This window comes from Temnothorax americanus, unplaced genomic scaffold (assembly GCF_048541705.1).
Source record: "Temnothorax americanus isolate GAGA-0224 unplaced genomic scaffold, ASM4854170v1 Scaffold33, whole genome shotgun sequence".
In the NCBI taxonomy this organism is placed as follows: domain Eukaryota; kingdom Metazoa; phylum Arthropoda; class Insecta; order Hymenoptera; family Formicidae; genus Temnothorax; species Temnothorax americanus.
In genome coordinates, this window is record NW_027509475.1 from 2232206 (window position 1) to 2248787 (window position 16582).

General features: G+C 41.1%; 2 protein-coding genes across 9 annotated transcripts; both read right to left on the minus strand.

Annotated features, from left to right (window-relative positions):
* Window positions 1-18: 18 nt before the first annotated feature.
* Window positions 19-9668, minus strand: Rk (G-protein coupled receptor rickets). Its single transcript, XM_077413454.1, is given in 15 exon segments — window positions 19-1298; window positions 1301-2039; window positions 2042-2674; window positions 2792-2988; window positions 3100-3279; window positions 3622-3911; window positions 4008-4079; window positions 4162-4305; window positions 4417-4482; window positions 4592-4732; window positions 4880-5026; window positions 5142-5210; window positions 5292-5363; window positions 5488-5562; window positions 8794-9668. Coding segments are annotated over 15 exon segments (3078 nt in total). The 5' UTR covers window positions 9009-9668; the 3' UTR covers window positions 19-1260.
* Window positions 9669-9837: 169 nt separating this feature from the next.
* LOC143901305 (uncharacterized) lies at window positions 9838-15989 on the minus strand. 8 transcript variants are annotated; one of them, XM_077413480.1, is made up of 12 exons: window positions 15652-15989; window positions 15253-15478; window positions 14462-14815; window positions 14039-14210; window positions 13520-13915; window positions 12835-13051; window positions 12534-12710; window positions 12289-12472; window positions 11976-12171; window positions 11760-11895; window positions 11519-11684; window positions 9838-11433 (listed from the first exon to the last, which is right to left on the minus strand). In XM_077413480.1, exons 3-11 carry the CDS (start codon window positions 14766-14768, stop codon window positions 11526-11528), a joined length of 1944 nt encoding a protein of 647 aa, XP_077269606.1. In that variant the 5' UTR covers window positions 14769-14815; window positions 15253-15478; window positions 15652-15989; the 3' UTR covers window positions 9838-11433; window positions 11519-11525. The 8 variants fall into 8 exon arrangements, with proteins under 8 accessions (XP_077269606.1, XP_077269610.1, XP_077269609.1 ...); XM_077413484.1 differs by having other exon boundaries at window positions 14462-14568; window positions 14649-14815; window positions 15253-15988; XM_077413483.1 differs by lacking the exon at window positions 15253-15478.
* Window positions 15990-16582: the final 593 nt, after the last annotated feature.

Genomic DNA, 16582 nt, shown 5'->3' on the forward strand with positions numbered 1-16582 from the left:
GACGAATTTCTCTTATAATATTTTTCTTATATTCATTTTATTTATATTATTTAACAGACTTTAATAATCAGCCAATCGCCGGCTAAAAAATATTTAGATATTATCAATCGATCAATTTCACAAAGGTTTTATTTGATTTTATCCAACATCACACATGCTATTATCAACTATATTCCTAACAAATCACTCGAGAAAATTCACACGTATCGATATTATTAATTAAATTCGTTTATACGAACTTGGATTTGAAAACGTAAATAAAGTGACCTATACGCAGAGTTTACATTTAATAGCGATAATCGCACCGCAACGCCGTCCATACGGTATAAATATGTAATCTGCCGATATATACAATAAATAAGCATCTCATCACATTCAAATACTGCGTAAGAAGTAAATTGCAATTTGGCTCAAAATCTTATACTTGGGACGTAAAGACCGTTGCGATAATTTTTCTATGGATTTATTTATCATTCGAGTAACAAGTCATAATATCATTACCTATACACATACATATATGTATGCGTGCATGCATACAAAGTTCGATGTACATACACAGCTATCGAATGACTACTGGCTATTGGGACTAGTAGCTAAAATTCTTTGACCCACGATCGGTGTAAATGGTACAGAGTTTAAAAACTCATAATCAGTCTTATAACATAAAAGTACAAATATATATAACATATTCATATACATATACGAACGGACGGACTACTTCGTTAGACGTTTGTGCAATTAACCGAAATGGATCAGTGTCGCGATTTGACAAATCCGATTACGTTTTGGCAAAGAACGTTTGACAAGAACGAATGCATTTATTATAAATAAAAATTCGCCCATTACTTCTTAATAATATTTATATTCGTTGGTATAAAGATATTGACATATCTCATTAAGATCTTGGTTAAAATTGTCGTTTAAAATACACAAATTACAAATATATAGCAACATCGAACAAAGAATGATAGACACGTATTTGAAACCGTATCGTGACAATATATACTCGTTACGTTACGTCTGGCACGTTTTTGTACGTTTCTACTTCACTTAAGCAACAATTTTTAACATGTACAAAACGCCAAAAATATAAATATACGTACAGCTATATCCTACGCAGGTATACCAGCGAAGATTGTTAATACTGAATTTGCTCGAAGACGTCGCTCGACGAGAATACACTTGAAAATTGCGACGCATATTACGTATGTATATATATGTATAATACATAAAAATATGTATAGTTAGAGATAGAAATATTTAACTTGTATTCGATATATTCTCGTCGTCTTGTTGATGCTGATCTCAGCCGCGGAAGGTATCGTGGCGAGTAGCCTAACGGCCAGTCTTCCCGGAGATCCTGGAGGTTCCGGCTCCTGGATGGCGAGTTGACGAGTTAGTCGCGGCTTCGGTCAGATCGGTCTCGGCGTCGTGCGCGCGCTAATTTCTAAACAGGCACTGGATCTCGAGATGCGCCAGGTACTGGTGCTGGCAGTGGTCGCGGAACCAGAAGAGTCGTTACGCGAGGAGCTTAAATTCGAATCCTGCGATGGTTTCTTAGTGATCAGCCAAGGGGAAGCCCTCCGTTTCGGATCTAGCAGTCTGAGCGGAATGCCGCAGTGGTGCGTTTGTCGCCAAGAATCGGATCTGGACGAGGAGAAATTTTCGCTGGACGATACCGACGACGCCCGTTTATGCTGTTTCTGTTGAATCTGGGCGATCTGGTAGGCGTACTGATCGTTACGCGCGTGCCGTGGTCGGGAGTCGCGTGTACACGGCCAGAACATTCCGGCGCTCCACCAACGGTAAGATGAGCAACGGCTTCCAGTTTCCAGGAGTCTCGATGAGTTACAAGCGCAGGGTGTTTCAAGTCCCTGGTTCTCTCGCGACGAACGATCGACGAGACTGTTGGTATTGGCGGGTGTCTGCCAATTGCTGAAATTCGAACTATGTTGGCACCTACCGATACCTCGAGTTACACGTGACTCCTCAATCGCTTTGCATATCAACACGCAATCCTTCTTGAATTGTTTCGTAAGGGGATCGCGTATAGAAAAGGATTGCAACAAGAGTTGAGCGGTAGCACAAATACCGCGAAAACTTTCGCTTGCTCCAAAGACACCAACTGCAGTCCGAAGGTCGCCGTGAGAGAGAAGAAGGCTATCGGTGACCAGCAGAGAAAATCGGTGAAGACGAGCAATGCCATTCTCTTCGCTATGTGAGAATCGTTCGAATTCCACAACTGGGAGCCTCGTATCGCGCAGTACATCTTCAAGTAGCATCCCATTAATATCATAAAAGCTACTCCGTTAATGAGCATGAGAAATACTACGTACGCGAGTGCCGCGTTGCCATTAGTTTCGAACGGTAAGCAAATAGCGAATTTTCTATAGTCCGAAACTCCCACGAGCGGCAGACTCGCCATGGACAAAGCGAAGCACCATCCTATCGTCATAATATAACCTGCGTGCTTCAGCGAGAGCCGCTTGTTCAGATGCATCGCGTGCGTTATCGCGTAATTCCTCTCCAAAGTGATCACAGCAAGGGTGTACACGCTCAGTTCAGAGCTGAGGACTCCCAGAAAGCCAGCTAACTGACATCCGGCCGACATTTGCCACGGTATTGCATACATTCGAAATTCTCTTAATGTCGATGCATCAACAACAGCCAATAAACATAAAATATACATCGTTCGTCGAATAAAGATCTCCCGCGGTAGAATCTTTCACAAGTTAGTACAGCCACGGTGTAGACGCACGACGAACGTTAATATGAAATATGAGAGAAACGTACCTAGATAAACACCCATGAAAAAATCGGCAGCGGCTAAATTGCAGACTAAAAATCGTGGCACATCCATCTTGCTTCTCGAGAATATTAAGACAAACACTACAATGCCATTCCCGAGCATGGCAAGGAGGAAGACTATCCATACGCCGCATCGTAAAGTCCACCAATCGAATAAATCTTGGCACGGTAGGAAAGGACCTGAAAATTTCACATTTCATATAAATGTTTATTTATTTTAAATCGAAATGTTTAACAACGTCGCCGTGCATTCTATGCGGTTATCGAGTCATCGTCGACTCTCTAACATACCAGGTTGCGGCAAGCATTGAATTCGAGAGGGTGCAGTTCGACCTGTCGATGTCGTCCGACCGTTTAGATTCTCGAAATAATCTTCTACGTAGGAAGCCAGGTTTCCGGGATAGGTAAAGTCTGAACCAAAGTTAGCCAAAAGTTCATTTATCTGCGATCCGAATTTGTCGGTCAAATTATCTATAAAGAAGAAAAAAAAACGTTCGTACGTCAGTGCCGTAAAGAGTAAAGATCAATGACGAAATATGATGTTATATGATAGAGAGACGAGTGACGAAAATATTTGCTCTTTACATGCCTAACGCAATATAATCTCGTGAGACTATGCAGACTTTCAACGACTAAGCTCGCGGTAAATGCTTTACAGCATCAAGTATTACCTAAATAAAACATGATAAGCACCTAATATATATAATTAAATATAATTGAATAAAAAGTTAACGTATGAAAAAGGAGAGAGAGAGAGAGAGAGAGAGAGAGAGAGAGAGAGAGAGAGAGAGCATAGAGAAGACAATTACTTACCCACGTGAGGCCAGATATCGCTAAATGTCGAATTCCACAAACTAGTATCAAAATCGTCAGTGGGAAACAAAATCGATTCCCGCACCGGCGATTTTGTGGCAGATTCCTCTACTTCGAACGAGAGAAACGCGCAGCAGTGGTAAGCGTATGACAGCAACATTGTTTGCACTCGTGGAAATCTTTCAGGAGATGGGAATTCTCGCAATGCAGGATTATTAAACGTCTTAAGATGCAATAATCCTGCAAGACCTCTTATCGGCAGTGTAGGGAAAACATTATTTCCTAAATTTCTATAAATAAATATCTGTATCTTACGTGCGTTCAAATCGATTTGTAAAAAGTATGAGACTTGACTTAGACAACGCAAATTATGCAAACGCACTTACAAGTCTTGCAACCGTTTCGTTTCTCTGAATGCATCGGGATGTATATATTGGATATAATTGTTCTCCAAGTCTCTAAAATGTGATTAAATTGAATAATAGAAATTATTAGAAATACGTAAAATCAGAGTAACTTGAGCTTAAGCTTCGCGCTCACAAAACTTGGAGTCTAGGTAATCCGGTAAACGCGTCACTGGAAATGCTCTGCAAGTTATTGTTGGACAAGAGGAGATCGTGCAGCATATTCAAACCTTTAAAAGTATCGTCAGGTAACGTAGAAATCATATTACAAGCTAAATCCCTAAAAAAAAAAAACAAGATTTGCATACACTGGTCTTCGATATTCAATGCTTCATATACATATATGATATATCGCATAATGTATTTACGTATTACGTTATTACATACTTACAAAACGCGAAGTTCATTACAGTTCCGTAAATTTGGTATCTCCGTCAGAGAATTGGATTTCACGTCGCTAAAAACAGATAGAAAAATGTATAAACATGTAGCATACACGTAAATTAGTAGAAATAGTCATTGTCAAAAGGAGTAATAATTATTTAAATAATTTCGATTAAACTTACAGACTTTTGAGTTTCGGACACAGCCGGCAAAGATTAGGAGGAACCTCCTTCAACTGGGAACGATCCAATCTCAATACTTCCAAAGATGCTACTCCATTTAGATTGGGAAAAAGCCGCAATTCCTTCACGTTTGACAATATTCTATAATTAATAGAAAAATGTGGCGCTATACTAAGTGATGCGGCGTAATTTTGTTTATTCAGCGAATAAATTGTTTATCGCGTAAGCTAATCTCCGTGCGAGGTGCGCGGATAGAGACTGCGATATAATTAAAAATAAATTACTTACAACTTACGAAGTTTGCCAAGATTCTGGTAGGTTTCGTCGTGTATAATCTCCTTGATAGGATTTCCGCGTAAATCGAGCGACAGCAAATTACTACCGTAGCGTAACGCATCTTTCGTGAGTCGTTCTATTTTGTTATTCGATATAGATCTAGAGAGATACGTGAAAAACTCGTGAAAGTGCGTCGCACTCGGATAACGCGAGAGATACTATATTTCAACGAGAAAATTGATGGGTATATAGATTTTACAGAATAGGCACTTACAATTCTTCGAGACTAGGTAGATTTATAGCAGCAGCCGGTATCTCGGTTAAATAATTTTCATCGAGTTCCCTGAAGATGAAGGAGAAATGAAAGGTATCGTGTTATGGATAACGATATAACGATTTGTTACAATAATGTTCATATACGTACAATATACGAAGATTCGCTAAGTTTATAAACGCGTCATCATGAATGGCACGTAGATGATTACGTCGCAGAAATCTAAAAATAAAGATATATATATATATATGTGTAGCGCAAAAAACTACTTCAGATTCTCCACGTGATATTTTCTGATTTCTCTCGTCATCGTCATCTCACGATCATTACACGTATGCATACTTACAAAATTTCGAGATTGGGAAATCGATGGAAAGCACGTATCGGAATGTCCGTTATCTTATCGTTGTTAGTCAAATCACTGAAACGGTCATTGAATTATTCTATAAAATTACCACAACGTGGAAATATATTTATGCATAGTAAGTATATGTATAAGATATTATAACACAGGGTGTCTAGATAAAAAAGTCGACAGAAAATGTCATGGAATTTTGTGACTTTTCTGGAATTTCGTTAAATTATTAAAAAAATGACATTTTCTGTCCTTTTTTATCTAAAGAAGTGTATATAGCGATCATGGAAATCTTCCAGGTTTCCATGACCGCTATATAGACACCCCGTTAATAAAGATACAATATATATGAGCAAACGAAGTATTTCTCACCGCACATTTCGACATTGCAAATCGTTTACGTCACGTTCCTAACATTACGGAAAATAAATTAAGCAAGAGGGTTGTAATTTTTTGTTCAAACATACATATGTAATAAGATTTGCGGAAGGCGAAAATGTTAGCGGGCAAAGGGTCTCCGAGAGCGCGCGCGCGCGCGGTCTTCTAAAAATAATTCTTTCGCGAGAAACGATCGCGAGAGATCGTTGCACTCGTAACGTAACGAATCGTGTTCGCGCTAGAGCGAGAAAACAAGTCTGCAAGAAAAAGGATCTAGGACAGTACGTCCATTTTCTCGGTTAGAGTAAAACTATAGTTAAAGCCGCACGCATCAGAGAGAGAATAATAAAAATTTATATAAGGGGGGCTCGCGCGACACGTTCACCAGCTTGATTTTAAGCGGCAGATAACTCATATAACTCGTCGAAAAATCAGGATAAAACGTCGGTTTTTACAGAATGGCTTTTACAGGCGCAATTGTAGCCCGATGAAAGGAACGGGACACGACCGATGAGAAAACTGGCGAATCGACACTTTTATTCTTGCGTCGCGCGAGCGTGAATCGAGAATATCACATCGGACCGAGGGTCGCGTGGATTTTGGCCCATTTTTACGAGTCCTTCGACCTCCTTCGCTCAGGATGGATCGACGTCTAGTTATCCGCTTACCGAAAGGGGCAGCGAAGAGACAGAGCGCGGCATTCCACGTGTAACGATAAAAAGAGAAAAGTTGTTTGGCACAACGCAAAATGTTTCGTTACATTGACGTTGAGCGCGTATAGTTAAAAGAAATAAAATGTGTGCCTTATATATATAGCAGGGTACATAATATAATAAGATTATATCGTCGATAACTTACTTATCGTTAACTTGTTCGCGCATAAACATAAAATAAAAAGAATAAAAAATAGATGAACACATAGAATATCGGGAACAGGAAAATCTAATGAACTCTAACGTGTCCGTGTGAGATTATCGTCGCGAAGCGAATGGCTATAACATTTGCCCGACACATTTACACGCACGCTGCAACCTGCAACCTGCAACCTGCAACCTGATTGACTTGACGCGTATACGTGGCACAAACATAACGTTCTTTTTCTTTTCCGTTACTCGTAATCTCTCACTCGGTATATTTTTCGAAAAATTTCAACACTTTAATCGTTCAATACTCTTACACGCTCATTTTTAAACATCGACGAACATTTACGTTAACTCGAGTTTCGATAGAAACGTGGAACGAATACGATTCGGTCGCTCGCGATGCACACCGTGCGTCAGCGAGATTTTCCTCTCGTCCATTCGTCTTAAAATAGAAAAAACACAAGCAGCGGTGCCTTTTACGCCTTACGATATTTTGACGCGCGCTTTTTTTCAAGTTCCAAGTTCCACGGGAACTTTCTCGGCGCGCTTCGGCACGAACATCGAGTTCTAATTACGCTTTCGCCGCGGCGCGGGATCGCGACTCCGTTACAGGCGGACCTTTGAAAACTTTCGATATTTCATACTCAAGACTCAAGGACAGCTCGACGTTACCGGTCTTCGTACTCTCGAGGTATTCGGGAACGTCACATATCTGCACGATACGTATGGTACGTCGTACAGAATTATTTTAAAAAATCTCATTCATCGCGTTACGGATAAAAGCCTAGCGTTACTTTGCAAAACATTAACAAGTTCGGGAACGAACGTATTTTCGCGATAGACGTCACGGTCGTACCGCGATCGTCATCGCGAATGCGAAGAGAACGACGAACGGCATATTTTCCGTATTCTCACGATATTTTAAAACGCGCGCGAAAGCTAGGACACAACGTAATAACGTTACAGTCGGGACGCTACTGTACCACGAGAGAAACCATCCAGCAATCAAAAATTTATCACGAACGTCCGTTACGCACCCCGAGACTGATCGCGAGAGAAGCGCCGGCGCTTCGCACGAACGCACAGTCAAGGTATTACCTACGTCTATTCATATATATCTTTTTTCCTTTTTATCTTCGGTAATCGGTACTCGAGTCAGAAAGGGGCCGGAGACAACCACTCGAAGCCGGCGTGGCGGCGCGTTACTTCTCGAGGAGGCAAGCGACGACGTATCGCGGATCGATTCGCAGAACGCTGCTCTACTCAAGTTTCGATAAAGGCGAAAGTAAAGCGGAGCGGTACTTTTTTTACTCAACGGAACACCGGACGCACCGTAGATCAGAGCGACGTGTCTAATTATCGTCCGATAAATCGGTAACTCGATCGCGTTCGACGAAATAGCGGAGTAATAATTATAATGACCATAATAAAACAAGTTTTGCTCGTTCCCTCGATCGTATCGTTAAATCACGCGCGTCCGTCCGTTCCGTTCGGTATGTAGGTCGCGCGCGTCGCGTGGGGTACGCGTTAAGAAAAGTATGGCGTTACTTCTTTTATCTTTTCTATCGCCCGCATAGGACAAACCACGGACCACGCGCAACGTTTCGTTTTCGTTTATCGCTCGTTTACCGCGAAATGCACGGACGATAATAATCAAAAGCCAGGAGCCGGGAGCCGGAACACGTTTCGTTCAGCCGCGTAGCGACGGCAAGGCCTAGAATCGTACGTAGTACGTAGGGCGCGCGATGACGCGGTCTCTTATTTTTTTCTCCAACATATATATATATATATATATATATATATATATACGTAGTCCAACGACGAACGACGCGCGCTTATATTTTTCTTTTCGAAAGTAAAATATCGCGAGCGTCGAATGCCGTGGTTATCACCGTTATCAGTTGTTTATCCTAACGAAGAGAAATGTGCACGGCGCGAAATCACAGAGACGGAGAGGCGAGAGCCCGTAAAGCGCCTCGACGCGCCGCGAATCCTCGGGTCGAGATCGTTGCGCGAGCGCGAGTCGTAAAAGGTACGTAACGTACTCCGTACTCACATCCTCGTAACGTTAACAGGAACGCGGGCTTTCAACGAGTCAACATCGTCGATGAGCCGAACGGAGAGCAGGTCAGTGCCACGGCACAGCAGCTCCCGTCCATCGGCGACAACGTTACACGGGCCCGGTCCACCGTTCCGACAGCAGCAGACTCGCCAGAAAAGGATGATCGCCAAGATGACCGGTATCCCGCTCCGACGAGACCGCGCGCACATACCGATACCGGCCGACCCTGTCCCCTGATGTGCGCGGTGTGCGTGTCCGTAACTGCCGCGCACCTTACGTTCACTTTCGCGGCTCTCTTTTTCCCGCCGCGCCCAGGATACAGCCGACACGGGACACAGCCACGGGACGAGTCACCTCGACCTCACCGTCCTCTCCCGCGCCGCCGTCCTTCGACTTGGACATCCGCGCGTCCGCGGTCCACGTCCGGGCACGCGTGCACGCGAGCACCCCCATTAAGGAGCCGTCGCGTCGCGGTCGCCGCCACCACTGGCCACTGCCACCCCGCCACCGTCCTTTATCCCTCTTATCACCGCGATCGCTGCCGCGCCCGCGCCCGCGCCCGCGCCCGCGCCTCGGAAAGTCGGAAAGAGAGAGATCGGTCAACGAGACGACGCTGACCGCGCTGACGATACGCGATACCGTCCAGCTCCGAAAAGAGCGAGAAAGAAAGAGAGACGGACCCCGCCCGGATACCTCATCGCTACCTTACACCGCCGACACTGCCTGCACGGATTTCGCATTCGTATATCGCGCATCGTGCATCCCCCCTACTCGTCTCGCCATCCCGTGTCCCCCAACACCCACCCTGAATCCGAATCACTCGACTTTCTCGACTCCGATATCTTGCCTTGCGCGATACGCGAATATTGCCGCGGAAAAAAAAAGCTCCGGTGGAGAGCCGAGCTATTCGCTCGATCGGATAGCTACCTGACCGGATAAGTTCGCGATGAGCTATATAGCTTCGCGCTGAAAATGGAACTCATCTTCATACTTTTCCCATCGTATTCTTGCGGTCGATATTCCTTTTTTCGGCCAGTCTCCATTCTCCATCCTCAGGCACGGATCTTCGGGACTGTTCGAGCATCCCAATTTATTCTTTTCACTTCTTCACCGCCGCAACCGTACCGAATCGTGTTACGTGCGTCAATAATAATACATAGAGGGACAAAAGTCAACATTTTTGGGGGAAACGTGCAGCTGTAAGTAACAGTTTCGCGAAAAGAGTATTATAGGTACCTGTTGTACCGCATTGATCTCGATATCGAGCGCGTCTTTTTAGAATCGTCGAACCAGCATCTCATTTCAGAACCACCAAAAGTAATATTTAAATTTTTAACAACTCTCGCGGAAACGCATATACGTTTGAGATATATTATATAAATAAAAAAAGAATATAAAGGAGATTAACTTTCAAGTTTTTAATTTTAATAAATGACTATCCGTGTTACGCTACGCTTACATCGAATCTATCTGTGAATATCTATTATTATAAATATATATATACATATATTTTAATTTTTAATAATCTTCCGATGAACGCGCGCGCGCGTTTATTATTATCGATCAAGCGGGAAGTCAGGCTACTGCTACGACCCAGCGAATTAAAAATTTTCAAACTGCGACAGCTCCAACGAGTTCTAACCTTTAACCGAATGTGGAGTCTCGCCACTTCCCTGCCCGCACGGAATCGGATTCAAATTTATCTGCTTTTGAACAAAACTTGATTCTATGCGGAGAAAAAAAGCGAAATAAAAATACGCGCTCCTTATTCGCTGCACTTTCCTTGTATCTTTCAGCATTACGTGTGTATGCGTACGGAATTAAGTTTTAGCTTGACTATTTTTATCTCTCTTTTTTTTTTCATATGTAAAAGTAGGAATCTCTATCCACAAGCGCGCTGGTGTAGTAGCGCGCGATAAAAGCACATGTCCACGGTTAAGGGTTAAGCCACTCAACAACGTCGAACGCTGCCAAGTCGAGTTTTGCGAATCCTCCGGGTATCGTCCGAAAGGCTTGAAGACCACGCTGGCACGCGGCACGTCCACCGTCGGACATCGATGACGTGAAAAATATGATTTCAATAGTACCAGCTTTAAAAGAGAAGAACGAAACGCGATTTAAGATTACCTCGTCGATGAACGTAGCGAAAAGAAACGCGTGACAGAGTTTGTTGTAATAGAACGTGGTTTTACGTTAATAAAATATTGTTTTCCTCTTCGATTGATTCCTAAATAAATATTCTGATCAAGATTATTCTTGCCTCGCGACTTTAATCTCGACGCGTATTGTTTATTATTCTTTGCGTAAATCTCAAGTATTGTCTCCGTATTATGTTTTATTCTCTGTGAACATTGTATCTTTAAAGGAAAGCTCAAACTCTTTTCGCTGGACAACGTTTCTTTTACGGGAACAACACTGAAACGATCTGACGTTGACAGACTTGTCCGGAACGACTCGGCTGCTTTGAAAAAGCTAACGGTCACGGTTGCTTCGTTATGTACCGGAGGGAGTAATAATGATAGACGGAATTACAGAAACGTGATCTTGTAATTCGGGATGTTGACGTTCGTCTTCTATCGTAGTTATGCGTAACAAAATATTATTTTGACGAAAAACCTCCAAGTCGAACGTTCCCTAAAAGCCGATACGAAGTACGATAAGAAAGAATATACTGTATGTTAGAAGAAATACACGTACAAATGAATAAAAAGTTTCTTACCGAGAAGTCAGACTCCACCCGCTTCGTCTACGCGAACAGCGTCGCTTATCAAAGATATCTCCGATTCAGCGGTATCGCGAACAGGTAAAGTATCGTCCGCGCATGCTTCCACTGTGAGCATTATCTCAGATTGATGAACGCCGCTGCACAGATCGCTTAGATTTTGCTATTTAGATATACGTTGTCGTTATTACGCGAACTATAATGAGACTATAGAGACTAAATAATTGTATACGCTTACGATAGAATCGCCGAGCGACGCTATGCCAGGAACTAGTTGCTCCCCGGGAAAAATTTTACATATGGGAAACACGATAGAAATGACGTCCTCGTTTTCATTCTTAGTCAATTCATCTGGCTTTATTTTGTCGCACAATCTGAGAAAAAAATATACGTTTGCCAGCGACGAAAATTAACGCCGATAAATATCTGTTTCAATATTTAGCGTATCTTTTACCTGCGTATTCGCCAGCGGGTCGGTTCATCGCCATAGGTGACGTTTATCGTTGCGATGTGCGACACTTCCGAATGTTGCAATAACGCAAAGTCTTCTTTCTTCGGATGAAATTGTATCGCTATTTGTTGAGATTCTTTAGCGTCAAGTATCACTTCCTTCGGATTTACACGCCAACTGGAGTTTGTTGAAAAAGTAACTGAAACAAATGCGTTTATCTCTGCTTTATCTCTATATAAGTACACATTGTTCGTGTAAATATGTAATGCGTAAAGAGAGAGAATAGAGGGATTGATTTATATAAATTTATATAAACCTTTCGGTATAACTGTGATCTTGGCGAACGAACGTAAGTCGCCAACGTTATCCAATCTAATATTTGCGCTCAAAGTAGTTTCAGAATACAACGTGCCAAGTGACAACCACATATTTCCATTCAAATCTTTAAATGTACCCGCGATTTTTACTTTGCTGCAGCCACCGTATCCATACAGAGGTATCTGTCAACTTAAATTGTAAATATTCCTTCTCCTCGTTAAAAAATAAATATAATACACGTACTTTTTTGTACTGTTGAGATTGAGGACCACTACTTTCTCTCGTATAACGTTTGATGGTAATTTTTCCAACTACTGGGCCTACGCAATACGGATTGAACGCGACTGCAAGTGTCTTAATTTCTTGATGTCGCATTGCCAATACCATGCTTGTGTCGATAGTTTGTTTATCTCCAATAAACTATAACGTAGATATTTATTGATATAAATTCCATAAACTCTTTCTCTAGGTAACACTACGTATACGTGTGTGTGTGTGAGCGCGCGCGCCCACGCGCGCACACTAGGTATACGATATACGGTACCTTAAAACTCTTATTGTCGTCGCATATGTCTATTTGAATTTCAATTTTGTTATTGCTCGTATTGTGAATCGTAAATTCTTTAATCTCACTTTTTCCCGTTTTGACGCTATTCCATGCTAGGGCAGCGTGTGTAACTCTAATCGGACGTGTATTTTTTGTTACAGCTATATCGGATACCATACTGATTGCAGCTGATTTTTTATCGCAAAGTCCAGATCTATATGTAGAGATTATTGCTTATTATTATAATAATGATTATTACGTGTATATTATGTTAAAATATACAAGGTTTTATGGAAAAAAAAATAAAAAAAAAACATATACTTTATCTCTCAAAGTTTTATTAAAGATAAACTTAAAGATTATACTTTTGTATAAAAAAATTATACTAGATATCTTATATCTTATATTAATTTTAGAGTACGCAACGCAACATTTGGAACATTTTTATAACAAAACTGTTTTCACGCTACGTTACGTGTAATAGCATTTTACATTCGTCACATAAACATAATTATATCTCCAATGCAAATTTTAAGTACGTCTTCGGTTAAAGTTGAACATAGAACAGTCACGTGAGAAACTACAACTTATAGGTGAAACCAAATTGTAACAGCGTACGACAAAAACAATGGAATTTAATTAAAAAAGAATATCTGAAAAGAGAAATGAAAGATCTTATTACTGTAATTGCTCCAGTGGCGCTGTGAGGTCGTGAAATATTTTGTTTCGCCTTATACTGCGTTCCGGATCTTCCATCCTTTGCAAAGAAAGAGCAATAAATTTTGCAAAAGCGTGTTCTACAGATGTAGAACCAACATCGAACTGCTGCTGCTGCTGCTGCTGCTCATTATTTTTTTTCGAGGTAGCACTTTTTTTTAATATTTTGGATGGCGTTTGATCGCACAGATTTTTAGTCAAGTCGTCTCCGATATTATTTGGACGTGGCAAAATTTTTTTATAAGTTCTTTTATTCAAATTTATACTTTCCGTGACATTTGTTTCCGGACATTTAGTTGCAGTCTTATTAAATGAAAGAGCGGGCATTCTTCCATTATTTTTTTTCACGCTTGTCAGAGTTCTATAAAAAATTAAAGAAAATTAACGCGCGTAGAGAGAAATAGTGTGTACATTAATTTAGATATTTCTATATAACAGATTTTGCACGCACGCACACGCACGCGCATATACGAAAGATAGTAACCGTCTTCTTTGAATGTACCCATCTAGAAAGGACAATTCAGATAAAAGTGCAGATTTCTTTTTGCTACAAGCTATACTTCCGCTTTTCAAATTTTGTTCTTTTTTTAACCTCACATATTGCTCTCTCAAATTTGTCAATCTCCTTTTACAATATTCAGCCGTGTAAAAATTTCCTGGAAAATCATATATACCATTTTATATATACATACACACACACACACACACACACACACACACACATTGGCATTTTCTCTATTTAATTGAAGGGGTAAAAGCCATAGCGGCGTAAGTCAATTTTTTTTAAATATTGACTCGTGTGCGTAAATGCAATTTATACAATATATAACGTGAATTTAAGCACGCGCATATTTTAAAAAATTTGCCTTACTCCACGCGTAATGTTGCAAAAATGATTTATATTCACCAAGGTTCTTATCTCTCATGATCGATGAAATCTCCTCCCAGGCATTACTTTTTAATTCATTGTCTTTAAAGTCCGGATGACTCTTGTCGTACAAAAATCTTCTTTCTCTATATAATTCAACAAGGTAATTATCATCCACTTTTTCCAGGACATCTACGTCGTTAACGTTTGCATTTGCCATATCTACTTTGTATACAATATGTTCTTTTAACACCACGTTTGTCACATCTCGGTTAAAATTGGTTATACCGACGATTTTGTACTGGCTGTACTCATGATCCATATTTAAAGAAACATAGTGTTTCATCTTTATTGTTATCCCTCAAAAAGACTAATAACGCAACGTTGAATTATCTGAAAAATTATTATGTTAGAATTATATATAATATAGAGAGAGAGAAAAATAATTGACTAAACAAAATATCATTGATAGAACATTACCGCAGGCAAAGACAAACTCGGGTTAAGATTTAATTGACATTAGTGAAATCGGACATAAATGCAAAGAGAACTGGAAGAAGAAGAAGAAAAAGAGAACGTAGTCGCAAGTAGAATGAACTAATAACACGTCTTATTATTTGTCAAGTAGATTGAATATGCATGTTAGTCAATTAATATATTTAAATGTTAGTTACGTTATAGTTAATTAATATATTTAAAGCCCATTCTACAATAGCCGTAAAGTATGCATTAAAACGTAAGCAGTAAGCTATTGACTAATGGGATTTTTACAATCCAGGAATGATCGGTTGTAGTTGGTCAATTTTTACTGCTTACGTCTTAAAACATACTTTTACGGCTATTGTAGAATGGGCTTAAAACTCTCATACATATTTTCGCAGGATTAACAGGCCTTCGGAAGAAGCAAATCTCGCTTTCGGTCACCGCCGACGCGTGACGCTGAACTTGTTTAAATCTTCTTGACCAAAGTTTTTTATCAAACTCTTACTTTCGTCGTAAAACGATTCGTAAATGTATACACGTCGTTCCCCGGTACCTGTATCTCCGTCGGTCTGCCTATATATAATTCATTCGAATATATAACGTTAATTCCCTTTTTAATCTCATTCATTTAAAATTTAAACTCATTAAACGATGGCACACGAAACACTCGCTACACATAATATATATTCTCCGTAATCAAGAACGGCACATCTTCCAACAGCTACGTAGCATACGTGTATACGTACAATGGGACGAGTACCGTCCGCATTGGATAAAAACAATTTCGTAGACCGTAATGACCGTATGCGGCTGTGGCTGTGGCCAGTGGCACTTCTGTAGGCATCGACAATCGTAGGCCGTGGGCCTTTGAAATAAGAACCTCCGCCTCCGCACAAGAACCGACAATCCGTCCGCGTCCGCGTCCGCGTCCGTAAGCTTAAACTTCAAGTCGTTCGGTCAACGGTGGACGGCTGGTCGGTGTGGTCACGCATAAAGAAATCCATATCCGTCAGGGTCGTAACGGATAACCACGTAACCAATCACAAACGTGAATATGCGTAACAGAAAATGCGAAACGCTCTCTCTTCCGATTGGTTACGCCGAAAATACGTATACACATACCATGGCATCATGGATGTCACCCAGGGCTGCGTTCCAAAATCACAGGAGCCCGATTCTCTATCAACAACGTAGCGGTAAACTGCTGGCTCTAACAAAAAGCGGCAAGCTTATTAGCTAAAAACTGTGCGATAGGCCATCAATTTGCAGCTTTCTTTAAGAGCAGAGATTTGCGCATACGTTCTCGTTAGGAGATCGACTCCAGTTAACTAAAATGCTACAGTGTACATACGTGACGTAAACTATAGATTTTAGTTACCCAGAGTGAATTTTGGAACGCAACCCTGGCCCTATTGTTGTTCATCGAGTGTAAAAAAAAAGGGCCGGTATCTCCGCGTAAACTCACTCCGCATTTCTTTCTAACTATCCCCCTAGAAAGAGACGAAGAGTGAGTTTACGCGGAGACTGTGATACCGGCCCTCAAGGATAAATGATGCGGTGAAATTTTATGGGCATCAGTGAAAAGCAGCAGCGGCAGATCGTACCGCGTGGCTACAAAATAGAGAAGTTGTAGAAATTTGACAACTTCTCTATTTTGTAGCCACGCGGTACGATCTG